A 26972-nucleotide genomic window follows, 5' to 3' on the forward strand; every position below is an offset into this window, starting at 1 on the left:
ACTCTTTGGAATTGGGCTACAATGCTTTTTTAGCTGAAGGAGCTATTTGGGATTTTTCAGTTGGATCCACCAAATGGACAGTACCTCTAAAAAGAACGAACGATTTAGTTGACAAATAAATTTGCGCATTCTTTCATGACCCCAAAAAGGGGGAAAAAAAAAATAAAACAATTAAGTCTTACATCTTCCTGGCAAGTTTTCTATTGAAAAATGTGTGTTTGGAAAATGCAATCACCTTTTTTATCCATGAACACATTTTTCAATTACCTTTTTACCTCACATATATCAAATCGCTGCAGTAATTTTTCTATAAACAGTTCAAAAAAATGCAATCCAAACAAGTTGTTGCTTTCTCTTTGTTGAAATCTGTGGTACGTTCTAGGTAAAATTTTCATTACGTTGTGGATGGTATAATAAAAAGAATTAACTGCAATATTCATGAAATTCTTGATGGTTGCCCACACTTTAACATTATAAAATGAACGTTTTTAACTGCTACTGTTTTCATGCTTATGAAATGCAATCATATGCCTAAATGCAACCATCAGTTTTTTATAGTTATTTTTGGTCACGATTATAACATACTCACACATTTGTTGCATTTTCCGTATGAGAGTTTCCAGTTCTTGAAGTGGAATGTGTAACCAGAAAATCGTCCCTTAATTTGACACCAATTTGAATAACCCCCAAAGAACCCACTTTTGCATATTCTAATATGCAAAAGAAATCTGATTTGAGCATAGGAAAATCCAAAAACTGGAGAATCTTCCTTTTTGTATACATAATCTGTGTGCATTGGAACAAAATAGACAAAGTCCTACGACTTGAACAAGCCCTCAATTCCAGTGATCATCCATCTCCTGACGGCTGTACTGATGCAGTTTTGTTTTCTTCTCCTTTGAATCACTACTGACCAGACATTGGTTGCTTCAATGTGGGATGCGATGGCGGAGGTAACAGGGCGAAGGGTGCAGGCTGCAGGCTGCCGTCTTAAAACTCTGAAATTCATCAACTCCTTTTTTGCATGGTATAAAAATGGAATGGATTTGTTAGATTTTTTTTTTTTTTTTGGCCTATGCAAAAACTTAAAAAAACATTTTACGTTACAGAATTAAGTACATGTAGAGTAAAGTTTGTCCCACAAGATAAATTTTCTAGTTCCGTCTATGATAATATGGCGCACACCGGTGCCAATAAACTGTCACCAAATAAATCATTCATCTTCTAATATTCATCATAATACTTTGTATCGAATAAATATGTGCATGGTATGACATAACATTAGTACCAATCACTTACTAAGAATTGATGATGGTGATTGCGTCATGTACCTAATATTTTTCCACTTGAACTATCATGATTCTATCGATAGATTGTTTGGATAGTTATTTATTTACAAAAATTTATTTGATTGCATCATCAACATATTCGGTTCGACGGACATAAATAATAAGAGCCATTAATGCAACGTGTGGATTTGGGAACGTCCACATTAAACGATGGATCAACCATTGTGTGCGGAAGACTTGCTTCAAAAGTTGGACAATCAAATTGAGAAGTTTTGCTGACCAACGCAATAAGTTTTAAATAAGATCACAAGACCTACAACTGATTTCCATGTCATATAGATTTTGATTTGTAGCAAACGTTAGATCTATTTTAGTTTGACACCATAAGCATTTCATACCAAGATTTTCAAACAATCAGTTAATCCCACCTGCTCCTATCAAATTATCAAAACTTATTATATATAGCATGGATTGAGTGTGGATAACCCACAAATTACTTTTGTACGTGTTGCAAATTAAGGTGCATGTACTTTTTTTTTTTTTTTGGGGGTAAAATCACTGTACTATTAGATATTGGACCAATATTTGATTATGGCATCTCAATACTAACAGAAGATGTGCCGATAATAGAGTAAATTCCTCAGTATTTGATTACGGAGAGAGCTGCAATTTCAAGAGGACTACCAAGTAGTGTTAGAGCTCATGAGCATCCTTCTTCAGCTGGCATTTCTGAGCAATGACAAGAATTAAGCTTCTGCTACCAAATGTAATTAATCATTGCTGAATTTCTGAAGTATATTCTTGTAGTCAGGCAATCATAGGAGTAAACAATTCATGTGTGAAATCAAGGGAAAGAATTGTTGGAAAGTATGAACAACTTCTTCTCTGGGTAGCATAAAAGAATCAAAAAGTTGATAACTTAGTCTACACCTCAACCGTTTTTTGATTAAGAGCCATGTATCTCCACCTTTCTTTTTCCACAAAATCTGCATCAAGAAACCTGGAAACAAAAGCCCAGAGCCGATACAAGTCCTCAAAGTTGGTCAAAAACCTGACAGAAGCTGAGACAACAGAAATTTCCGAATCAAATTGACCTCCCTTTTTTTTGTGCTCCACTTCTCTTCTTTCAGTGTTTTCCTTCTCTAATATTTTCTGCTTCTCTTCCTTATAATTGTTTTCAAACCACACATGCTGCAAGAATCCGCATGCAAGAGAAACATTGTTTCGGTCAGCTAACTTCTGTACAAGAATTGGATCGATTTTGTCTCCTTTCCAGTCAAATACATTGAAAGCCACAGCCGGTGCTCGGTTAATGCTTATTTTTGGTCCGTAGATTTTAACTAAGGCTGCCCCATTTTCTGAATGTGGATGTCGAAGGCACAGCAATGCATTTACTAGCCAGTTTATGTGGTACCGATTTCTGCTACTGATCACAATTAGGCCTACTTCATCTGCATGATCTAATCCCCTGCATTCAATCGTTTCTGAGCTTCTTATACCACTGGGACTTGCATCATTTGAGACAACCCTTTTATCTGATTTTAATAACTCGGAAAATGATGGTTCCTCCTGAGTTTTGCTGCCATCTTCTTTAACTTCCTGCAATTCAAAGGCTTCTTCACTTGAGCTAAAGGATGAGCTAAGCAATCCTGCTTCCTCTCTCCTGAACAACATTCCTAAGGTCACAATTTGATCTTTACTTTCTGTTTCAGAGATAGTGGATTGTCTAAAAAGGTTTCCTGTTGGGATAAGACTGACAACACCAATGCTTGTGGAGGATTTGTTTAGCACTGAGATACTAGACTTCTTCACGAATAAACAGCTAAAACCAGAAGGGTTTTCCCCCAACACCTTGAAGAATGAACAGACGATAAAGTCAGGAAGAAACAGAGTTAGCCCCAACGTCTCCATCTCCTTGGCTGCTAACGCGTCTGCATCAAGCAAGACATGCCAACCATTTTCTTGCGCTTTATACATCCATTGATAAGAATATGTTGCTCCAGTCATTCTTGACTGCAGGGGGAAGACAAATAATCCCCCCCTCTTCTTCTTCTTCTTCTTCTTATTCTTACGGATCATCTTCCTAAGCTTTTTTGCATTTATCCTCAAACTAGGCCATGAGAACTTAGCTGACAATATTCGGGCTCCATGCTTCTTGGAGCTTTCAATCATTGCTTCTGTTGCTTCATTCTTGTAGTCATAGACTGTAAGAAGTTTGTGATTAGTCCGGAAGGGATATGAATCTGCCAAAAGCTTGAAAGCGGAGGCCTGGTTAGCAGTGAAAACCATGGAATAATCATCTTCAGAGATATTCATGTATTTCATGATCCTTTTTCTCATTGCCAATTCAAACTCTGATTTTTCGCCACCGTAACGTAGCAGAGAGATCAAATTGACGGACTTGTATGAAATATCAAAAAAAGGTACTTCTGAAGCGGTAGAATCTTGTGGTGGTGGAGGAGATGAAGAAGTAGAGGCAATTGCAGCTCCAGAATACAAATTCTGTTGCTGGGAATGTGAGAAAAGGCCATTGCCAGTGTAGTCCAGGCAGACATGATTTGAGAGAGAGAGATGATAGTACTCTTGTGATCTAATTTGGTCAACCGAATCTGTATTTGAGTATTGCCGGAAGGAATTTTTAAGGTCGGAATACAATTCTCTCCATGGAGGGAGAGATTCGTGATTAGTAAACGAGGTGTCTGGTCGGATTGAGGAACAAATTGCAGAAAAGAAATCTTGCTTGGGAGTGGTGGCAGTTCTAGTAAACTCGGAAGTGGGAGTAGGGGCCTCCGGCAGGCGAAGACAAGGATTTGAGCACCAACTTGAACAGGCTTTTGAGGCCTCTCTGACGCAAGGTACTTCCATATCGCTCTTTAAGTTCTACAATTTCTTTCAGACTTCAAATCCTGCACTCCCTTTTCCTTGTTTTCCCTTATTTTCCATCTAACTTTGTGATAAATAACTCACCTAATGCAGCAGAAAAAAGTTTCATATGTGCAAGTTTCTGGAATGGTTATTGAATGCGTTACCGCAGGGGCGAATTTTCCAGCATATGCTGATTGACCATGTCTACCATGGATTGCAGTGCCTTCCCTCTCACATCTCAATGTCGTATACGGGGCGTTTAGTGCTTTCTTTCCTTTACTCTTTGTACTCTGAGATAAATCGGTCAATATCACCTTTCTTTGTTATTGTCAACCATCATGTGAGGGGTATAATGTACATTTTCTTTCATTTCCATTAAAGGCGGATTAGAAAGTTCTCCGGCTAACAGGCACCTCCCCGGAGGAAAATCTTATGAAGCCGAATATTTGTCAGGATATAAGTTTCTTGTGCAAGTACTACTTAGACATGTATACAGTTATGCAAAAATTGTATCATGGGACTTGAAATCTCCACCTGATTGGATGCTTAAAACTTCCTAAGCCACCCATGTTTCTTTGGGATTTGAGACAGGTACCGTTGAGATTTTTGTGCGATTATTGTATTTTGTTTTTACATGATTTGATAGTAAATTTTAGGGAAAATACACAAACTCAACATATCAGCACAGCCACATCTCTAAGCAAATATTGAAAAGAAAACAACGAACGCGTCAATTGCATCAAGAGCCATCTGTGTAGGTAACAATTAACATGGCCATAGAGTGATGCAGAGAGCTGAAAGTCTTCGTCAACATGCACTGAGATGTTTTACACCTCCAGGCATTGGTTCATATAATTTCGATCAGACAGAGAAAGTTAAGTTAGGACCATCACATTGTATAGCCCAGCACATGCTCTTATCAGATTAGTCTCTGATTTTGTTTCATTTGGAGTAAACCAAAGACTAGTTCTTAGCCACTTACGCATGGAATGGTTGCAAGTGTTTCACGTAAGATAAGGAAAGCAACTTGATATAGAGCATCTTTGTTGAGCTGCTGGAGCGGAGCAAAGGACAAGTGGAAAGCCTACAAACATTTTTTGTAGTGGCCGGCACTATACAGCCATGCAGATCAGCTTGAAGCTTTCACAAGAATGGTTCATTATTGTACTCATCGTTTATCACAGCCACATAACACCAATAATTAACCCCTCTCCCTGAATTTGTTTTGTAGCTTACACTACAAATATTTATCTAAGAAAGAATCAGTTCACTGTGTCAATTTTCAGAAGAAAACAGTAGGAAAAGAATTCATCCAGCTACGAATGCACTAAAAAGCTGTAGAAGAATACATGTATGGCTATTGATTTGAAAAATTCCACACACACACACACACATCATTCTCAATTTGCATATTTTGCACGTCTTTTTGGCAAAGGAAAAAAAAAATATTATATCTGAACTGTAACATCAGTACATCACCAGGCTGGCATTAATTTTGACAAATTTTCACGTTATGGGTCTCTATCATTAATAAATGCTTCAACCCAGCTCCCATCCTGCCCACCTGAATCAAACTCAAATAGCCCTAAACATGAGGGATTCACGTGAGCCCAAAAGATGAGGAATTCAGTCAAGTCAAGAGTGGAACACCTTAATGATGATGATGATGATGACGATCATTTTGGATCCTACGGTTTGCTGTTAATTATGGTTAAATAGAATCGAAACATCCCTTCTTATAAGCCCTATATAATAAACTCTTATGTTGTATAGAAGATTTTTTTTTTTTTTTTTTTATAACGAGTCAGACATATATCTCCCTGTCAGCCGTGTCAGAGGGAGGATATCTACTTATCTGCATTAATCCAATTGTTTTCATAATTTAGCTTAAATTCAATTTCACCAATTTGGGCTTGTCCAAGCACTAATTTCAGTTCCAAAATTGAAGGGAAAAAAAAAACAGTATTGGTAACCTTATGCCTTCATGCAGAGAGAACGTACATTGCGATGTAATCTCTGGGTCAAATGCTAAATTCCTTCCTTACGGCCAGTACCTTTCCATGCCTTTCTTGGGTTGCGAGAGCAAACCGGAAATGTAGACTTTCAGGACATGTTTTGGACAACCGGGACATGTTATTCCACCATTTGACATTAGAAGTTTATATTTTGACATTGGCGATAAATCAAAACCAAAATGAACAATGATTAGTTACCAAAATACTCCAGATGTTATGAATATATTTGACTTTGGTGCCTGTGGAGCAGGCAAATAGCAATATATAAGGGCGAGTGCAGCGTGATTGATTGTAGAACAAGTCTTTAAGGTGAAAATGCTGTGAAGATTCTTTGGATGATGGATTGAACTCAGGTCATGATGTTGCTTTAGAGATTGGTGGAGCTGGTAGTGGACAAAATGTTACTGATCAAAGAATATCACCTATGGACCATGATGTCCAACTGGAGACATGACGCAAAATAAGCAGCCAAAAAAAAATTATCACTGTTGAGAGTGGGATTTGAACCCACGCCCTTTCGGACCAGAACCTTAATCTGGCGCCTTAGACCAACTCGGCCATCTCAACTTGTTGATGGCAGCTACCAACAATGACATCAGATGGTTGCTTTCGGTCGAAATCTTTATTACTCAATAACTTGGATAGCCTAAAAGGTTTTTTTTTTTTGTTTTTGTTTTGGGATAGAAAGAATGATTTCATTCAATAAATTTACACTAATGACTGAAAATGCATCAAATCAAACATTTGAAACGTTAAAATGTCATGGGAAAACTTTCTTGATTGACCAAGTTGAGAAGAAATAATACTTGTATGCGGTGACCCAATATACGATACCGTTTCATCTCATAACATTCTAAACGAACTTTCATATCTAGCATCAATTTTGTCTGGTATGAAAACTTGAAGCAGGAAATATGAACATGCAAGAGGGATTAGAATAGCAAATTTAGATGGTATGAGACCAAAATGATAAGCTTAGAACATTTTGTCATACTCTAGGCAACATCAAGAACATGTAATTTGTGTATTTTCATATGTAAATGCTTGAGAAATGAAAATCGAATTCGTAAATATGTTCTCAATTTCATATATAGTTACATTTCATTGTTAAAGATATTTCACTTGCCCTATAAATACTCCTAACTTCTCATTTCCTTTCATCCAATTATTATATCCTAGCTTAAATAATTATATCTCCTTTTTTTTTTTTTCTTATCTCCTCCTTTTGTTATCCTCCATATACACATTTCTACTGAATGGTGGAGTTGGCAATTGTTGAAAATTTTGATCTATAAATCCACACAAGTTGGCTACCTAAGATGGAGGAGACTGGACTAGATTATGAGCATGAAATGGGAAAAGGGAAATTAAATTGTTATGAAAAGATATTCATGACAAATTAAAGCCTTACGCGAAAATGTTTATATTATCGTAATTGAATCTTCGAAGAACTAATCGATTATTTTTGTGCTTAACTATAGCGTATTTGCTTCTTTGTATTCTATAATTCATGTTTTCTCTTCTTATATCTCAAAAACGAAGTCTCCTCAAATCAGGAGTCTGATTTTACTCTAATTCTTTTTCCTTTCCATGTATTTAAAGATCCACAAAAATAAAAAAGTTGCAAAAGAAGCATTACACAAGAAAACCATATGTATGGTAAGTTGGTAGTCCAGAAGTACATTGAAACGGTACATTTGGAAGTCTAGGACATGTTTAGGTTACTAACATGCAGGGAATACAGCACGTAGAGTTAGTTTTAGGTAGAATTAGTGCGATTATTATACTTTTTTTATGATTTGGTGTATATTCACGTGAATTTATTGTATTTCATAATTTGATGTATATTTACAAAACTTTTATCGTACGTTAAAAAATACATTAAAATTATGTGAATGTACACTAAATTATGAAAAAAAAAAATATAACAATCATATGAAGCGCATTTAATGCTAACCGTACCTGCACCAAACTCCTAGCGTACCACCCACAACAATCTTTGCCTGCCCTGCAACACAAGTTGGGACGCTACGTACCTGGAACTGTCAATCCAAATGGTTTCTTGAAAATTAACAAACTTTTACCATGAAACGATAATCCGTGCAATCTTCGAGCTCCATAATTCATAATTCTCAATGAACTGCATGTAAGACTTTCAGAGCTTCAGAGACACACATGAATTAAGGAAACAACTAGATTTCTTAATTAGACTAGCTAGGCAGAGTTAAAGATAATGCCTAGTCTTCCCGTTTGATCGTGGTCTTGTCTTTGCATGAAGAGCAGCAAGAAAGGGGTTATGTTAAGCTGAGGGAGTTATAGGGCAACTCTCCTTTGGCAGGTTACGAAGAAGTTGGCACGAAGATTTACATGGCACCAGTACTCCATCAACTGCCAAGAGGAGATCTGCCCTAAAACTGGCTCGCTTATATATTTTCTTCAGTCAAGGGATGGACTCACTCTTTCTTACATGCCTTGAAGGACCAAAACTGAAGTCTAGATTTATATATAGCCACTCTTTGGGTTTCCCTGTCTTCTGGAAATCGAATAAGGGGGGTTGAAGAAAGATAGCATATGGCATAGGGTTTTATGCCTTCGGATATACCGTTGATTATGCCTGCTTTTTACGCATTCCATGGCTCCATGTAGGGCTGCTTTTATCAGAAAAGGCCCCTTAAATGGCTTGGGAAAATGCGGGAGATTCGAGGCTGCATGATCCTGACTTATGGTAATGTTTTGCCTTTGTAGCTTTAAGCCTTTCTTTCTGTGTACGTACGTGGAGAAAGATGTACAGATATAAAGCAATCCAGAAGTGATGCCACTTTTTGCTTAAGACCCTCGAGACCCTTAAGGTATATCCTTTGTCATATTCTTCTTCTGGCCTTTTGAGTCGGTTCAGAATTTGGGTTAATTTTGGGTTGCGATTATATATCATTGAGCTTTGTCTATAATTCCAGATCACCTTGTGCAATTACGCTCTTTATCTCAAGGCTTGTTTGTGACATAGTAGCAAAAGAATAATGACAACAGTTGGAAATCCGATTTTGGATATCAACATAAATTTTAAAAAATTAACAATAAATATATAGAGTTCAAATATATCTATCAACCACCTATATACAATAATAAATATGTTACTTACAGGCTAACAACCAAACATAAACATAAATCCTATATATACAATGTTACAGGAATGGAACACATTTGCTTAGTTCTACCATATTAATGGGTCCGTTTGGATCAAAGATTATTTGGAATAATATTGTAACACTTTTTGTAATGTGATACATATGAAATGAAAAAAAAAAAGTAATTAAAAAATTACGTTTATGATGCAAGCAGAACAAAATTTAGAAATTATTTTTTTAGCAAATCTTGATAACCAAACAAATCCATTTTATGTTCACCTGGCATTAGTGATAAGTTGCTTTTGGGATAAGTTTCGGAGCTTGGATGATTGTATATCAATATTCATAGCAGAGACATGCACTAAAGTATAGAATAAGAGGCAGGATAAGGCAAGAAATAGTAGTATTATAGTCATTCCCACTAGTTCCTATGATGCCAAGCAATATAGATTTATTTTACTATATGTTCACAAAAATTTAAGAGTTCCAAATAAGTAAGTAAAAACTAGGAGATGTAAGCTAAACTGTGTGATTTATAGAATAGAACGGTAGAAAAGACAGGAACACGGCATACAGACACTTCCCAAAGGTCATTTTACATAGATTTTTATGTAAAGAAATGCAGCATTGTTGTTTTTTCAGAGCAACTTTCACTTCCACATACATGTAAAGAAAACCAAAAAAAAAAAAAAATTTGATAGCTAAGGAAAAAAAAAAAAAGGAAATTTCATCAATTTGACTTTTCACTTGCAAGTCTCTCGTTTAGCATCGTTACTCCCATGTACCTGCAAGGCAACAGCGAGTAAACATAGAGTCAAATCAGTAACACTTGAGACTGCTAACAAAAATTAGAGAACAAAAAATGGCTAGAATGTTATTCTGGAAAATTAATCCTTGCATTTTTACCTTCCCAGCATCATAACAGTGGCTTGAGGATTTGTTCCAGGAGAGTCATAAAATGTAGAGCCATCGATAACTCGTAAGTTATCCACCCCTAAAACTTTATAATCTTCATCAACAACTCTATTAACTTGACATCCTCCATGGTAATGCCAAATGGTCATAACAGTATCTTTACAGAACTGTTCCAATGAAGTTGAGGCATTGCTATGTCTGGGCAACAGGTTCACCGGAGAATTCGCGGTCATGTTGAGGAGGACTTGTAAGGTCAAGTCATCATACCTAAATTTGGAGAAAGATTTTGATTCAATTACGCTTTCGATGACCTTGATGCCATCAACACATCGTTTTAAGTCCTCTGGTTCTTGGAAATAGTTGAATGTGACTGATGGATTTGCATTTGGGTTCTTCTTCCGAAGCATTAAGTAGCCATTTGAGAGAGGACCCATGGTTTTTTCCAGGATGAATCCACCGCTGAAAGCTACTGCATCAAGTTTGCTCATGTCATCGATAGCTTTGGCTAAGGCTTCTGGGGTTCTTTGTTTTGGTGGCAGTGTGCTGAGCTGACCAATCTGCAAATGCAAAAGCAAACGAGAAAAGAAAATTTCTTCTTGCAACTTTTGCTCCAATCAAGTTATATTGAAGCAACTTATAACTCTTGAATTCCAACAAAAAAAAAAAAAAACTCTCGAATTAAATTTAGTTTCAATTACAGGACAATTGACGAGTCAACTTATACGTCTACCACACTAGGAGGATGATCAGTGAAAAAAAAAAAAAAAAACTCTCGAATTAAATTTAGTTTCAATTACAGGACAATTGACGAGTCAACTTATACGTCTACCACACTAGGAGGATGATCAGTGAAAAAAAAACAAGTGTACCTTAGGAGAGAACATTCCGAAGTCCCTGCTAGCTGAACCACCGGCAAAGTTTGCACCACTGGCAGCCTCAATATAGCTTCCAAAGCGGGTGATACCCACAACTTGGATGAGGGAAACCTCAACAGGGGAAGGAGATGGGACGTAGATGGCATTCATGGGGTTATCATACATGCCTAGGCCAACATAGGGCTGATGATAAATCACAGTTATGTTGTGGTGTCTCAGGTGATCTTCTGGTCCTATTCCGCTCAACATCAGTAGTTGTGGGCTTCCAAGTGCACCTGCTGAGACAATCACTTCATTTCTGGCTCCTGCTTTAAGGTATGCTTTGTGCTTGATTCTTGCAGCATCTCTGAAGATCACTCCATGCGCTAAAGGCTTTGATCTTCCTGAACGAACATATAGCTAAATTGCTCGGTTAAAACTTCAAAAGTCAAGAAAGTGAAATGTAGTATTTGGTTGAAATTAATTGCTTAAAAGACGACGACAGCTTTTTCTATCAAGAGACTGTTCTAGAGCTACTCCGCCTCTTGCATTAAACTTAATGGTCCAATTCCACGGTCCGGGCTTTAAGGTCACAACAATATGTCAGTCATTATATTATAACCTCAATTATTATAACAAAAAAAATATTAAAAAAAAAAGGAGGCAAAACTAGTTTAATTAATTCTCTCTTGATTTTAATGACCTGTGCCGGCAATTGACAGCTTCGTCTTTCAAGGATTAATCCTACAGCCACTCAAACATATCTAACTTTATGGTCCAATTAATTCCACATGTGGACTTCCTTATCAAGATGGAGCTAAGGTGGTCAATTCTGACCGGGTAAACAGACACAAGTCCAATCTTTCCATTCTACACAACCCCCCCTTTTTGCAACTATGAAATAAAAATAGTATTTACTAAAAGGGGCACGCATGCATCGTTCTTGATTCCCCCCACCCACCCACCCACCCAAAAACTAAAATAAAATAAGCCTACAAATTAAACACAGACTATGCCATGCCATGATATGCCTAGCTAAGGTCACCTTACCTTTGGTTCCGAACAAGATTTTGTGGACAGTTGCATGCAATAGCACGGTGAGCCCTTTAGGATTTGCATACTCAAGTAGGTCTGCAGCAGTATGTCTAGTACCGTTTTGATCAAAAATGGTTCCGCCAACCTTAGTCCCGTACAAATGGTCATAGGTAAAACCGTTGTAAGGCCTCACACCAGACTCAATCAAGCCATCCCTCACAGCTGACTGCCACTGCTTCACGGGTGGTTCGAATGCAACCTTCTTCTCCACCCATTCGTATGACTCGTTCACCAGCTTCCCATCCCAGCCTAAATCCCTCACGTAGCTGGTGGAAGCACGCGAGTAGAAGCCCGCATTTAGGCAGCTTCCACCGCCTAGCACGCGAGCACGGGCGTTGATTACACCGTCTTCTGAGATGAAACGCTGAGAAGGGGAGGACGGAGAGAGGTCGGACAGGGCTGCCCCAAATGTATTTAGATTGGTGATGTTGGGATTGCCATATGGTGAACCGCCGCGTTCGAGTAGGAGGACACTATAATTTTGAGAAAGCGTGGCGGCTAAGGGGCAGCCGGCGGTGCCTCCGCCAATAATGATGTAGTCGTAGAATGAAACATCCGGGGCTGAAGTTGCTTCATGCACAAAAGTGTAGTTTGGAGCTGTAGAAGGAAATGCACACCATTAGCGGACAATGGTCCTTCATGTAAATCTTGCGACTACTTACAAGTATAATTGCTAAATCAAGATGTTGATCGGCAATTTAATTAACGTGTTTTAAATCTGTGTACTACTAATACACGAGCCAAAAGAAGCATTAACATCAAATCAAGACAGTTACTTTCATTGAAGGGTTCTTTTCTTCCCTTCCTTTACATTGATTTCCCGGCTGATTAAAACTTTTCACGCAGAACGAAATATAAAGGGAAAGTTGATCCAAGTTGGAACCTAAAATTTTGTACGCACAACTCAATGGTCAAAGACAGGCTCGTGAGTTTGTTGGCTCTAATTTTATTAGAGTCAATCATTTCAGAAGAGGTAAATTAGAGCCAATCATTTCAGAAGAGGTAGTTGGATGACCATAAAGTTACGACACTAATCTACAAATGTTAAATAGTGCTAGTATTTGCCGAGATAACAGTTGACCGGAATCCACCAAGATAATTAACGCCTACAAGCTGAATCTTTTACGTGTTCTAAAAGAGCCTTTTACACTTTCTCTTTTGTTGACTAAAGAGGGACTTTAAATTTCATACAGTAATTACCAAGAAAAAATTTACTGCAAAAAGACAAAATCAGTATTTGATTTTGAAGTTAAAAAATAATAATAATAGCTGTGGAACATGAATCCAGCACACATTCACACAAGAGCCAAACGCAGTGATGAAATGTACTACGCGTACCTTGTGTCTTGCTAAAAACTTGCTGCCAAAAACTGAACAAAAAGTCAAAACAATACCGCCATTAAGAAGATCATTCTTCCAATGTAGCCAAATAAAATTACTCTCGATCTCATTGTATGGATCCATTTATCAACCGATTCTTCGTACAGTTCAAAAGTTGCAAATTTAATGCAGCTTTCCCTTATGAATATCTCACTTATCCATTTATCAACCGATTGTCATTAATTTCATATATAGAAGGTACCAACGAGAAAGAAGCTAAAATAGCAGCATTGATAGGAAAATTACTAGACTTATAAGAAACTTGAGTTCTTGGCTTCATCAAAATGCAAATGTATGAAGTTTCTGATCAAACTTTGGGCTTCATGCACATGCATGTAACAGAAGTGCTTTACAAAATTGCATGTCTAAACCAAAATATCAAAATTAAGAAAAGAACAGATAAGGAGGAAGAGTTTGGTACCTTTTTCAGATAAACAAAAGCCATGGAAAAAGAGGATGCCAAGAATTGTAGCAGCAGAAAGGACTCTCCAGCCCTCTAAACCCATGAAGAAAAGTGTGGTTGTTCGATCCACAACTCCGAAAAGCTCAAGTGAAGACTTGATAATTCTGTTTCTTTGCTTTTTTAAGGTGAAGACTTGAATTCAAGTGGAAGAAAAGGTGAATGTTATCCTATATAAGCAAATACAAACCCTTTAACAACAGAAAGCCAACGACCTTGACGGCAATAAATTTGAGCGTACAAAGACTATTCCTTCTTTTGGCTGCGTCGGCTACCAATTATCATGCACTGCCTATTTAACAGTGACTATCGGAGAGGAGAGGAGATTTGTTGATGGAGTAGCCAAACTACCCAAAGCTTCAATAGAGCTTTCAAGAAATGTGGGTGGTGTGACCTACACTCATGGCAAAAAATTTGAGGCTAGATTTAAAAGGAAGCAAATAATACTAGTAATTAGCAGTCAGTTTTAAGTCAAAACTGTTCTAGAAAATCCGATGCCACAAAAGAAATGTGGTTTCTGTTTTATCGTACATCTGTTTCTTGTTTGTCTGCCTTTCTTCTCTTAATTTTAATCGCAGAATAGAAGAAGAATGCAAATGGTGTCCATTGTTCCTTCTTTTAAAGCTGGGAATGGTTGGTGGGTGCTAGGGGGGGGGGGGCAGGGACGAGAGAAGTTGGATGGCAGTTGGACTCGACATTAATGGTTGCACTTACACAGTAATACGTGGCCTAATTTCGTGCAACATGCAACTCTCAGCCAATCCTTTATTCATTTTTTCTTCCAAATCAATTGCAGAAACCAAAGAAAAATGAAACAAGTAGGGCAAGAGATGTTGCATTGCATGTCGTCCTTTCGAACTCAGTTTGATTTGAAGTTAACACAGTGATATTTCATCTTCAACTGGGGCTTATTAACATTTTGCCCAGATATATCTTCGGGCCTCTACGTTATTTCGTCTGTGTAGTTTATTAGTGAGTGACTGATTGCTATCTTCAGAACCTACAGATCTCGCGGAAAATTGTCTTTCAAACTGTTGGCTCAAATATAGCCTCTGATTCGATCAAGACCGGATGCCAATATGTTTCTGGCCCAGAATAATATTTGATCCCAGAAATAATTACTATCTTATTATGCTCTAAGCAAAGGCTCCGACCTGGAACAATTACAGCTCTAGTCCAGTACCACATCCAAGGCGCATTAAAAAGTGTAGGAAGAATCTCTATTGAAAGAAGCGATGTTCTTCAATTTGGGGAACTCTGTTCCCTCTCTAGAGCTTACATATTGTCTGTCTAAAATTCTGGAGTACTCCCTCCGTCTCACACACTTTGATAGTGCTGCTTTCCTTCTTCGTCTCTCCTAAATTGGAGTTCATTTTCTAATTAAAAAATGTGATTGTCTTTTAATTTCTCTAAAATACCCTTATTCAATATAAGTTATTATTACTATAAACTACTACCTTATTTAATATAGATTGTTAGTATTGAATATAACCTATCCCATTTAATATATTTTTAGATTTTTCAAAACAAATGGATATATGAAAAGCCAACTTTATTTAATGTAAGGATATTTAGGAATATAGCCATCTAAATTTATTTTTTCAATAAAGTTAACTATTTTTTCGTAAACTGTGTGAAAAAAAAAACTAGAACTATCAAAATAGGACGGAGGGAGTATTGTCGATACTACTACCTGCCTTAGACAATTAAGCCTTTTCATTTTTACTACAACTACACGCATGAGTTTGTAGTTTTGAAAAAACCCATTTAAATTCTTTTAAAAAATTAAGTTGAAAGTTGAAACACCAGAAGTTCGTCAAAAATCTGCCATGGACCACCAAACACAACATAGAAACGTATCTTAATGATCAGTGTGGCATATGGCCCTCCAATTCTTCATGGATGAATTCCTCAAGCTTCTTCTTTCTTTTTCTTTTTTTTTTTTCCTTTTCAATTATGCTTTTTCTTTTTATATTCGGTGATTGTAAACTTTCGAACTCGGTTTGTACCTTGCCTGTGATTTTTGTTTCCTCTTTCTTACAGTGACCTGAGAAGGCCAGAGTGGCTATTTTTGGCGAAGGTGATGTTCCCTATGGCTATGACTGATACGGATTGGAGTGTCGCAATTGTCACGAGGTGGACCACGACTTTGATTATGGACGTCCAACTACTTACCTCTGAGCTGCTCAGCATTAGTAAATGGAATGGTTATGGGGTACCGTACATCACAGCTTTTTGATTGTGTTGGAGCTCTAAAGCTTCCAACTAATCCATCTATCTCTTTGATATTCACAGCATTTATCAATTTGACGAACTTTTATAGTATATGCAACTTTGAAGTTCACGCACTTCCTTCTTCCGAGTCTGAAGCGTCTGAGACTGCTGGAGTGGAAGAAGGGAGTTTAATGTTAGGAGTTGCTACGCCAAGATTCTTCCCAAGAATCGGAAAAAGAAAAAAAAAAAAAAAAAAAAAGTCAAGAACCGAACAATAACTCAGGTGACGGTTGAATATAAAATGTAGGCTGAGAAGAGCACCTCTTATATGCTGCTTTAGGTTTTGGCCTTTTGAAAAAAAAAAAAAAACAAAAACAAAAACTTTTGCTGTATAAACATGATCATAAACAGTCATGAACTGCAACACCTGATCAAACCCCCATCATTTAGAGAAAAACTATTGAATTGCATTTTTTTATTTTTTTTGTAGAAAAATTATTATACCTTAGAAAAAAAGATGATTGAAAAATATGTTTACGAGAAACGTAACAATTGCTTTCCAAACAAAGCCTATATTTTGCCATAATTGATTTTGCACATTCTTGTGGATAGCCAGCCGCCAAATCCCGCGAGAGAACACTCAGGGACGAAGAAAAAAACAAATTGCAAACTAGGAATTTCTTTGTCCTGAAACTGGCTGTGCAATGCGTCAATACAACTGGCTGTGCAATGCGTCAATACAACTTAACAAAGGTTGTATGTACTATAACCTAGCCAAGATGACGGTTGTGTGGGTGTGTGTGTGTGTGTGTGTTAAAAAAATAGAAATTATTGATCAACTATTTATACAAAGCAACTACAGCAGCGTTAATAAGAAACCAACAAAAAAGATGTATGCAAAACCAATCGATTGACAAAGAGATATACGAGACAAAGAACTCGAATAAGAATGCATTAAGAATCGAAGATGCTATTGAACTTCAGTACATTATGCTAGTAAAGAGAGTTATAGGTACAGCAGGTTGCAATAATTGATGCAACGCATATCAGTAATGAAGGAAGAAGGGTGAAATTCAGGAGCTTATTCTGCCCTAAGAAACCAGCCAGCGTGATGGTTCCATCTGCAATGACTCGAGCAATTGTACCAGCTTCGGTTGACAAGAGTCCGCCGTTATAAGTTCCACGAGAAAGCCTAGACGACATGACTCGGGAGAGGAGTGATAAATTGACACCTGAATTAAAAAAAAAAAAAAAAAAATTTATAGCTCGCGCGTCATTCAATTCCACCAAGAAAAGATGGCAGCACCAAACAACAAAGCCCAAAACATCAGACTACTAAGTTAGACGAACAAGTTAGAGCCACTACATTTTATATCACAAGCTCGTGTTTCTACTGTCTTGATCTGTATTTACTCGAATGATGCTACAGGTCACAATGTGGCCAAGTATCCAGCAAACAGACTTCCACCATTGCTGATCATAAATTCAAGGGCGACTATTGGACAATTCTTTATGAAATTTTATTGGACAACTATGGAGACAGCATGTCTAGGTACAGTTTTGCCACTTGAACTTTGTCATAAAGCAAACTCATCAAGCTATACGTAAGGAAATCATGGTATTGAAGCACAAAAGCACTAGGTTTCTACTCTAAGACAGTTCGATCGTGCCTCACTGGCAGTTTACGCTTCACAAGGTTTAAAGTGAAAATGGCAACAGCATAATGTTCCAAGTAAATCATATTTGGAGTCTAAGCATTTTGCGCTTGTGTGAAAGTAATCTTGCTGCAGATCAATGCAGAATAAATGGACAATGGATATTAATGATATCATGTCTCGGCATGGCCAAAGTACAATACTATAAAATCCTAGTGGTGGTTCTCTTCTCCTACTTCAGGGCATATTTTCAAAACAACTGGGTTCCTAGTTTTAGGAATTGCCGATAAACATGCCTTTTGATTGTAAAAATATGATGCACCTGCTTCCTCTTAAACTTAATAGACAGATTTTTCAGGGAGTAAAACAGATTGATCTTACCTTCTAATACTTCGGCAGAAACAAACATTACGAGTCCTGAGCAGACATATTGGGGGACAGTATACTTCCCTATTACATGAAAACTGAAGAGTATACCCAGGAGAACCATAATTTCAGAAGCAAGTAAAATTTGCCTGCAAATGGATGCATAGGAACAAAATAGTCAGTTACTCTTCTTGTAGAAAAGATTTTACAAGAAAGTTGACTCTGGCATTATTAAGAGGTTATCACATTTCTCATGCCAGACAACAGTGCCCATAGCTGGTTTGGTAAAATTCTTCTAATCAAGAATTAAACTAAATCCTAAAAAGGCAGTAGTGTAGGGAAATTAGATCGTCCTTGTACTTCTGAGCAAGTTCAAAGGAAACATCTTCCTTATGGAATATAAGTATATTACCATTACTCAAACAACCGATCAACATAGTTTGCTTCTCTATGTGGTCACAGTGATGGCAGACCTGGCCAACAGAAAAGCAAAAGGTCTACTCAATTTTATAAACCGACACCCGTCTTCAGTAAAGAAGGGTCTATCCTGAAGAAGAGCATCCTCCTAAACAATCCCTTCCAATGAGATCTAACTAGAAGGTACAAGCAAAAGTTCTAACTTCAATTGAAATCCTATTTTTCACCAACATTTACTCTGATAGAATTTCAACCAATGTTTGGTCAAAACAAAAGCAGAGGACAGGAAAGTAGTAAAGAGACTTTCCTCCTGCAAAATGAATTAACCCGGTATATAGGAAGGGGAGGGAAAAGAGGAGAAAGATTACCAAAGTTATACTTAAAAAAAAAAAAAAAAAAATCACCCGAGAACTCTCCCTCTCTCCACAACCTAGGGATGTATCTCATGTTCCCATCCTCTTTAGGCATCAAAAGAAAGTAGTGATGTTATTGATGGTTAAAATGTTCCTTAACCGAATATTACTATGTTATGGCGAATGATGATTTCTAATGAAATGTACCTAAGGAAAGCCACTATAAAACCAAAGCTGAAAATGAACACTTTGTTTCCCAGAAAAGGATCACAACTATCTCTGCTGTCAAAATAATTTACCTGTCCTCAAACATGTTACTTATGTAGCTCCCAACAAAAATATTTACGGGTAAAACTGTCAAGCCAAGACCTGCCAGGAAGATTGCAACTGTGCCCGTAGACCACCTAAAGTAGTTCGTTGTAACAACGCTAGATTCTGAGAGTAAAATTTCCATTGCATACTTCAACATGAAGTAAATCAACAGTTGAACCTGAAAAGATCAAGTTCCATAAGCATTGTGACACATGTAAACCAATTCTATACAAACTATTGATTTATATTTACTAGGTTACTCATTTTGGACTTCAGGGTTTGAACCAAGATGGAACAAAGGAAGCCAACTCACTGACCACACAATTTGTGAAACTCATTACACAAAGGGACGGGAAAAATCATTTACTTCACTTTATGGATCAGAGTGTTTGGTGATAGCTATAAATCTCCACTGCCTCTTTAACCCAACATAATGGAGGGGGAAGAGGGAGTCCACAAACAGAAAAGGACTCGGATAAATGAAGTGACTTGGTCAGCTAATTCATGCAGTTGTCACCAAAAGCTATATATTCATCCCTTACAGACACCAAAACACCCAAAAAGAAAGAAAATGCAAAAACTTTATCATTTGATTAATTCATTTCACAACCAGAACGAAACTGTGTTGCACATAACTCTGATAAAGCTTCTTTCTTGTATCAAAGTAATAGCAAGTTAAGAGAACTTGCAAAGAACTATGACCTTCAAAGTATAACAAAAGATAAAATTCAAACAAAATGAACTTGTAGCGTGATGATTTCTCATTTGTTTTACCATTCCAATTACTGAAAAGAAGATGTAGATGAAGAAAGAAGCAGCAAATTCATCAGCAACAAACACAGACAGAAATAGAAAATTTATGATCCATCTAACCATTCCCCTGATTCTTACTTTTTTGGATCAATTCGTTCTCACATAATCCAGTATATTAACTTCCTGTAGATGCAGGAAGGAAGTGCACTTAACCTAGATAAAATGAAACAAATCCACCCACTTTCAAATAACATGTTTTATTGGACACTTCGGATCCAGAAACCTCAGAAGCAAGTACGAGCTTACCTTCACTGAAGGTGTGAGCAATCTATATGCTGATCCTATTGAGGTGGCTGGCCCACGAGATTCCTCAGAAGCTTCTTCACTTCCATCATAATCTTGGTCGTCATCCTGTTGCTGGTTTTCCTCTGAAGTCAGGAGCAATGGTTGTGCAAGGCCCTTTTCTAGGTTTTCACTTTCCACTGTCACAAAAAAAAATCAGACCTCTCAATATCACTTTTAAGTGCTGAAAAAGGAAAACTGAAGCAAATGGAATGATAGTTATAACACAAGAAAGAGGGGCGGAATTCAAATTTTATTGTAGATAATATGTTTCAGATTGTAATCTAACACAAGGTAAAAACTGAAACAACATCGACTTCATTAAAAGCAAAGCACACACTTCAAAATCACGATTTAGGTTTCCAAATGTTCAAGCAGCACCTAAGGGTAAAACCTCATTTCCAGCCCTACATGGGAAAGTACATATACAACTTATGAGGTCAAAGCAAAAAAAGGGACATCAACTTGAAATCTTTTATTGGTAAATCCTCTAGTCCTCGACAATGCAAAACTTAAATCTCAACTTTGTTCCAAATTAACTCTTCAGCCATTTTTGTGGAAAATTCGGAAGGGCAAAAGGAAAAGGAACATACATCCCAAATTAGGAATACAAGGCAAAAAGGAGATTGTAAAAATAAACGTACCATTATTTGACCCTTCTGAAATATGATTCTTGTCATTTTCACGAGAAGGTTCTCTAAATGAGATCCACAGCCATACTAGATAGGCCAACCATGCAAAAGCCATAACCCAGCCAGGTAAGGTGTTTTGATTAAATGTGAGTTTGTATATCTTAAAATTAGTCTGAAGTAACCCGGCCAGTGCAGGACCACATGCCATTCCAAGTGCACTAGCACTAACGAAGCCTGCTGAAGCCTGCATGCGAATCTTAAGTGGCACACAGTCGCTGATATAACGTCGGTTAACAGCTCTAGCTGAACCAAAACTGCACAGATAAGTGTTATTACTGTCTAGACAACAAAAGATAAATCATATATATGCATGGACGTGGCTGTTGCTGTGATGTGCAAAGACAAATTAATTCCACAAAGTGAAATACATACCCGCAAAATAGTCGTCCAATAAGAAGAATAGTTATTGAATTGAAATCAAAAGCCAACGCGTACAAGACATTTCCTAGAAAAAGAGCTATGCTGCTAAACAGCAAAGGCTTGAAGTATGACTTGTTAGACCAAGCACTGAAGTATACAGAAGAGAAAATCTGAGCGACAGCCATTGATCCAATTATAACACCACAAACTGTTGCAGCAGCACCTAGGCTTATTGAGTAGTCATCTGCAGTGGGGACAATAATATATGTATTGACCATATAAAGAAATGTGTTTGCCAAGTTCAATAGAAGAGACATAAAGTGGTAACTTCCATCTTCAATATGTTCCTCAATGGGAGTAGGTAATTCTTCTTGCATAATAAGTGCATGTTGCGCTAGGAAATGAAGGAAATTTGTTGAATAGGTTAATCTATCAACAGCTGATTTTAAAGAGTCGACCACAGGATCCTGCAGATATACCATAAAGAGGGAAGCAAATGATGAGTATTTCCCAGCAAATAAATGAATTATTGTTAGTCAAAAGGACCTTTAAGAAGGACAACCAAGGTAAAGGCTAAAATCTATACAATCCAATTAGTTGACTGCATCGTAAATACAGATTACCTGTAGCGGTAGAGCAGGCTGGTCATAAATTGATAAGTAGCTTCCCTGACGGTCCTGAAGCTCCGCAAGATTGCGGGATATTGCTCCAACAACTGCTCCTACCCCCTGCCAGTGATATCCATTCTCAATAACATCACTTTCTATCAATGCTTTGTTTCTTAAGAAACCAGAACTGTCAGCAAAACAATGACAACAACAACATAGTCCATGGCTAAGTTTCTAATCTTTTCTATCAACAGGAAGGATGGAAAACTTCATTTGAGAAGAGAGTTTTTTAAGTTTTCTTTAGCGATAAACTTTTGGAAACAATAAAACAACATCACAAATAAGTACCACAAACATCCAACTTATAGATTTGACACAAAGCATTCAAGTTGAGCACATTACCACATGCTTGAAAACTTGCTGAAGCTGAGAATAGGGATGATTAGCACGAGTTTTGACATAGTAATCAGTGAATTTAGAGCCAAAGCGTTTGTCAAACTTCTTGAGGATCTTTCGCAGTCCAATGGCATTTACTTCAACAAAAAAGAGAAGCTTCAAAAGATCTCTCCCTACTTCTCTATAAGCCTCTCGGAGCTCTGATATCTTACTTATATCAGGCTGCTCCTGAAGAGAATCTTGCTGTTCATTAAGTTTTTCTATCCGGCTAGCAAGTAGGCCTTGTTGTTCCAGAAGAAAAAGAACAATCTTCTCAATCTGTGACAGCAAAAAGAAAAAATAAAAAATGAGTGAATGAGAAGTCAATTTTCAAACTTATACTAACGAAGTTATTCTTGCATTACAAACCTTTCTTATGAGTATATCACAAACATATACATATGAAATTTCAGTTTACCCTGTTACGTTATTGCTTATTACATCTCAAAAAAGACACACACACACTAACGAGATAGTGGAATTGTAAAAGCTTAAGGGGAGAAAAAATGCATATTTCTGCTGGTCCTCAAGACAGGCTGTAGCAGACAGCATGTGGGTGTGCAATATGTTAATTCTCTAAACATGCAGGGAACTAATGAACTGCAGCAATTGACATACTTATGGCAGTTAACCTTTTCATCTATACAAACACCCTTCCCTTCCCCCCACAAAAACACAACACAAAAAAAAGGACCGAAAAAAAAAAAGATCCCAATTCAAGTAAAGTAAATATTTCCCAATATCTCTCATGAACAATATGTTTCTTTTTTTATAATCAAATCATCAGCCAAATAACCTGATATGTTTGTGTTTCTATTCAAGTCAAATCATGCATCAACAAAATTGGAGAAGTACCTGGTTATCCAACATGCGAGAGAAATCCTTGAGAACATATCTGCGATCTAGTGCTCCAGCTTGAATCTGGAGGGTGTACTGCTTGACTTTTTTCTTCATTAGCTTGTAGTTGATATAGTATCTGAAAGATAGCATTCTATAACATCTCACACATCGACATAAACATAGCTTGTAAGTACATAACAAGAACTGGCAACAAGTAAAAAAAGGTACTGGCAGCAAGTTACATCTGTCATAATTGCTACCCTTTTCTCACTTCAAGTGCTTTTCTACATGCCACAGCAATTGAGTCCCCATATTATTAGACTCCACTTTTCTCCTCAATTAAGCAAGGCATACATTTTACTGTAGTCTATTAAGTTGATGCATCTCTTTTATCTAAACTAGCAGATGTGAAGCTATATCCCATTGAAAAAACATGTTGTACTCCTCAAAAGAACTAACTCCACAGAAAAATCATCTGTATACCCCCAAGCATAGTGGACAAAAAATGTAGCTCTACTGTTCAGCATAATTTACTTTACTCAAAGTCAATCAGCTTTCTATTTTAGTTTGAAGAGTAAAAGTTTTTTGGTAATCTATAATTTGTTCAGAACTTGTTTTGGTCTAAGCTACAGATAACTGAACATCTCATTCTTGCCAAAACAAATATTTTGCAGAGTCATTAGTTTCCAACAAAAAATAATGCGAGAAAAATTAAGCTTTTATAGCATATGGAAAATTATTTATGCATTTTGCCTTTTTTTCTGACAAAGAAGAAAAACGATGCTAGAGAATGTTAAATTCAAACTTAATGAAAATAATGCAGGCAACATACCCTTGCCATTCTTGAATTTGTCTTTCCTTCAGCTTCTTCCCAAATGCAACCATCTCTTACTACAGAAAAAGGATGAAACCTCGCATAAGAGTGACATTGCACAAAAATATGTGTGTACTAAGAATAAGTAAGTGTCTATACCAATGCATTTATGAGGATGTCATTTACAACTAAATCAATATCACCTTTACAACAACAATGGCAATGCTAAACATGCTATCTGAAAAAGTGGAACTTGTAAAGATGATTTTAAGTATCATAAACCTTTTCTTTATGGACTGAATATACTCGCATTGATGAGAACTAGACATGCAGTAACAGTTCAATCGTGCACAGGATTCATTGTTTTCTGAGGTCGAAATGTCACACAACCAGTTTACCAAATTTGAATCATTACAAATGAAAAACAAAGAAAAAAAAAAAGAAAAGAAACAAATAAATTAAAAAAAAGTTACATAATAAGGCACAGGTTCTCACATTTTTAGTTGTATATATATATATATATATATATCATACCTATCATGCTGATCTAGCAGCAAGAGTTCTATACATCCTTCTTACATATTCAATTCCAAGTATTAATCTTGAATTTTCTAAATCTCAAAACATAAGGGAATCACCAGCTTTCAGCATAAAAGGATAACGTCAACTCCTCCAATCACTTACATGCTAGGCAGAACATATTTGGTATTAAATTGTTCTCGTTTCTGATAAAAAAAAAAACTAGTTTTATATCAGCTAGGTAAGCTCGATCACGTGTTGATTTTCAGTAGCTTATAACAGGTAATCCCAATCTAAATCCAAGATTAAGTCCTCCAGCTCTAGACCTACCTTAAAAAATAACAAATCTTTTTCTTTCTTTTTTTGGTTAAGTTACACTTCTTTGTAACACCAAACTTTCAGATTTTCCTTCCAAACCAAAAAGAAGCAGACCAATTGAGCAGCAATGATCATGCACTTTTCTGATGACTAGCAACTAAATTCATGGACACTCCAATTCAACAATTATATACGTAAACACACACATGCATACTGATATGCAGCCAATTTAATACCATATCTTGATAAGCGAAGCAAACAATGCATCGCAAGTTAACAAATCAATTCCTTCTCCGCATATGATCCTTTTATTTATTTATTTATTTTTGTTAATTTGCAAAAACGTGAAAAAGATTTACAAAAACCACCAAAAAAGACATAATAATAACAAATAAATAAATAAACAAAAATACAATCACCAGCACACTTATAAATATTTTTTAAATTTAAGTACTAGATACTCATTAAAACTCGCTTTCAATCACAAAACACAATCTTTTGATTTTAACTCGATGACAATTTCACTAAAATCTGGTTATCTGCACAGATATTCATAATTATTTCAAATAAAAGAAATATTGATGGTATTCCCTTCTCCTGTTCATACCAAACACCTCCACACAATAATACAAGCAAACTCTCTTCCAAATCTTCCCAATTGAAGAAGATCTAAACCCTGCTCCTGATGTGTAGTGATTGACAAATAAACAGAAAGCCGAGTCGCTGGACTGAGCAAACTATATAGTTCACCACAAGAATATCAATGTCTTCAGGGTTGACATTGGTGGATTTGAACAAATTATCAAGACCACCAAACAACACTTGCTTGCTTCTTCCCCTGTGATGACCATGGATGGTCATGGTGGAATCCAGTGCATTGCCTTAGGCAAGTATTTGATTTGATATGTGCTGATATGAAACAGAAGAATACTCCTACTCCGCAAAGCTCTTGAATAAGTTATGGAACTAAGAGATAGACAATGAGTGCAGTAAGCTGGACAAGAATGTTGCTAATACTTCTGCTTTAGCCCATGGGAAAGAAGATAAACAGTGTGTATCTTGGATGAAAGGTGGAAGATGTCCTCCTTAATCAGATAAAAAGCACACGATTGCCTTACCTTACTAAAAAAAGATAAGCAGAATGCTTTTTATCTGAATTTTTGTAAATACTCCACAAAAAACAGCAAAGTTTCAGACTAAAGCTACTCTAATTCTTCAAAATTCAATCTTTTCATCTAACTCAACGACCTCCCATCACAAAATCCAGCAACTCCGTTAACACCGGATTTCTTTAGCCACGGCCAAAGATAATACGACGAAAAAAAAACTGACAATTTCACGAGCAATGAAGCATATGCATCATAATTTCAAGGACTACGTACATACATTCACGTGCATATATTCATACATATATCTCTATTTTAACCAGTTTTGCTAAGATTTAAAAATTTGTACCTGTTAATAGGAAAAAAAATGATCAACGAAGACAATTCAGGCTGGCGGCTGGCCTATGGAGTACGAACAATTCTTCTATTATTAGATGATCATCAACAAACGCGTGCGAGAAGTTCCGTAACTCGAGAGAACTCAATTATGGGAAACACGTGAAAAAAGATGTTAAGGAGAAGCAGCTGATTCCAGACAAAATGGCCGGAGATTCGGACGGAGATTGTTTATGGCGGCAAAAAAAAAGAGAAATCGGATCGATTTGAAAACTCTGCTTCGGCTTGAGAACTCAAAGGATATTCATACACATATATGTTTAGATATATATACATATATGCTTGGAATGATTAGAGGGAGGAAGGCGAGAGAAAAAAGACGAGAGCGAAGGAGGCTTTGGGGGGTCGGCTGGGGTGGTGGCGAAGGATGAAGAAACGGGAATGTCTCGGATTAATATTGGTATATATACTACATATAGCTATGATAGCGCTACAACGAATTAACGATGAGATGAGCTGAGCACTGTGTATTTA

General features: G+C 36.8%; 3 protein-coding genes and 1 non-coding gene across 4 annotated transcripts; all 4 read right to left on the minus strand.

Moving 5' to 3' along the window:
* Positions 1 to 2056: 2056 nt before the first annotated feature.
* On the minus strand, positions 2057 to 4272 carry LOC113706420 (uncharacterized). The gene has a single exon (XM_072064031.1). The coding sequence runs from the start codon at positions 4152 to 4154 to the stop codon at positions 2214 to 2216; it is 1941 nt and encodes a 646-aa protein (XP_071920132.1). The 5' UTR covers positions 4155 to 4272; the 3' UTR covers positions 2057 to 2213.
* Positions 4273 to 6655: 2383 nt separating this feature from the next.
* Positions 6656 to 6736, minus strand: TRNAL-AAG (transfer RNA leucine (anticodon AAG)). The gene has a single exon. It is a non-coding gene; the product is annotated as a tRNA-Leu (tRNA).
* Positions 6737 to 9809: 3073 nt separating this feature from the next.
* On the minus strand, positions 9810 to 14579 carry LOC113706225 (protein HOTHEAD-like). The gene is made up of 5 exons (XM_072063762.1): positions 13960 to 14579; positions 12114 to 12755; positions 11079 to 11467; positions 10201 to 10766; positions 9810 to 10079 (listed from the first exon to the last, which is right to left on the minus strand). The coding sequence occupies exons 1-5, from the start codon at positions 14042 to 14044 to the stop codon at positions 10025 to 10027; spliced, it is 1737 nt and encodes a 578-aa protein (XP_071919863.1). The 5' UTR covers positions 14045 to 14579; the 3' UTR covers positions 9810 to 10024.
* A 2557-nt stretch (positions 14580 to 17136) lies between these two features.
* LOC113707091 (SPX domain-containing membrane protein At4g22990-like) lies at positions 17137 to 26874 on the minus strand. The gene is made up of 11 exons (XM_072063358.1): positions 26452 to 26874; positions 24178 to 24236; positions 23361 to 23481; positions 22473 to 22784; positions 22086 to 22190; positions 21475 to 21929; positions 21055 to 21356; positions 20375 to 20550; positions 19303 to 19493; positions 18249 to 18382; positions 17137 to 17444 (listed from the first exon to the last, which is right to left on the minus strand). The coding sequence occupies exons 2-11, from the start codon at positions 24228 to 24230 to the stop codon at positions 17206 to 17208; spliced, it is 2088 nt and encodes a 695-aa protein (XP_071919459.1). The 5' UTR covers positions 24231 to 24236; positions 26452 to 26874; the 3' UTR covers positions 17137 to 17205.
* Positions 26875 to 26972: the final 98 nt, after the last annotated feature.

This window comes from Coffea arabica, chromosome 8c, assembly GCF_036785885.1.
Source record: "Coffea arabica cultivar ET-39 chromosome 8c, Coffea Arabica ET-39 HiFi, whole genome shotgun sequence".
Taxonomy (NCBI): domain Eukaryota; kingdom Viridiplantae; phylum Streptophyta; class Magnoliopsida; order Gentianales; family Rubiaceae; genus Coffea; species Coffea arabica.

What these genes read in the sequence shown, in the direction of transcription:
- LOC113706420 (XM_072064031.1), bottom strand. Translation starts at nt 4,154, where the DNA reads ATGGAAGTACCTTGCGTCAGAGAGGCCTCAAAAGCCTGTTCAAGTTGG.
- LOC113706225 (XM_072063762.1), bottom strand. Translation starts at nt 14,044, where the DNA reads ATGGGTTTAGAGGGCTGGAGAGTCCTTTCTGCTGCTACAATTCTTGGC. An exon ending in AATCTTGTTCGGAACCAAAG is followed by an intron (nt 11,468 to 12,113) that starts GTAAGGTGACCT and finishes ATGTTCGTTCAG; the next exon opens with GAAGATCAAAGCCTTTAGCG. An exon ending in ACTGTTATGATGCTGGGAAG is followed by an intron (nt 10,080 to 10,200) that starts GTAAAAATGCAA and finishes GTTGCCTTGCAG; the next exon opens with GTACATGGGAGTAACGATGC.
- LOC113707091 (XM_072063358.1), bottom strand. Translation starts at nt 24,230, where the DNA reads ATGGTTGCATTTGGGAAGAAGCTGAAGGAAAGACAAATTCAAGAATGG. An exon ending in TTCAGAAGGGTCAAATAATG is followed by an intron (nt 20,551 to 21,054) that starts GTACGTTTATTT and finishes TTTTTGTGACAG; the next exon opens with TGGAAAGTGAAAACCTAGAA. An exon ending in AGTAACATGTTTGAGGACAG is followed by an intron (nt 18,383 to 19,302) that starts GTAAATTATTTT and finishes ATCCATTTGCAG; the next exon opens with GCAAATTTTACTTGCTTCTG.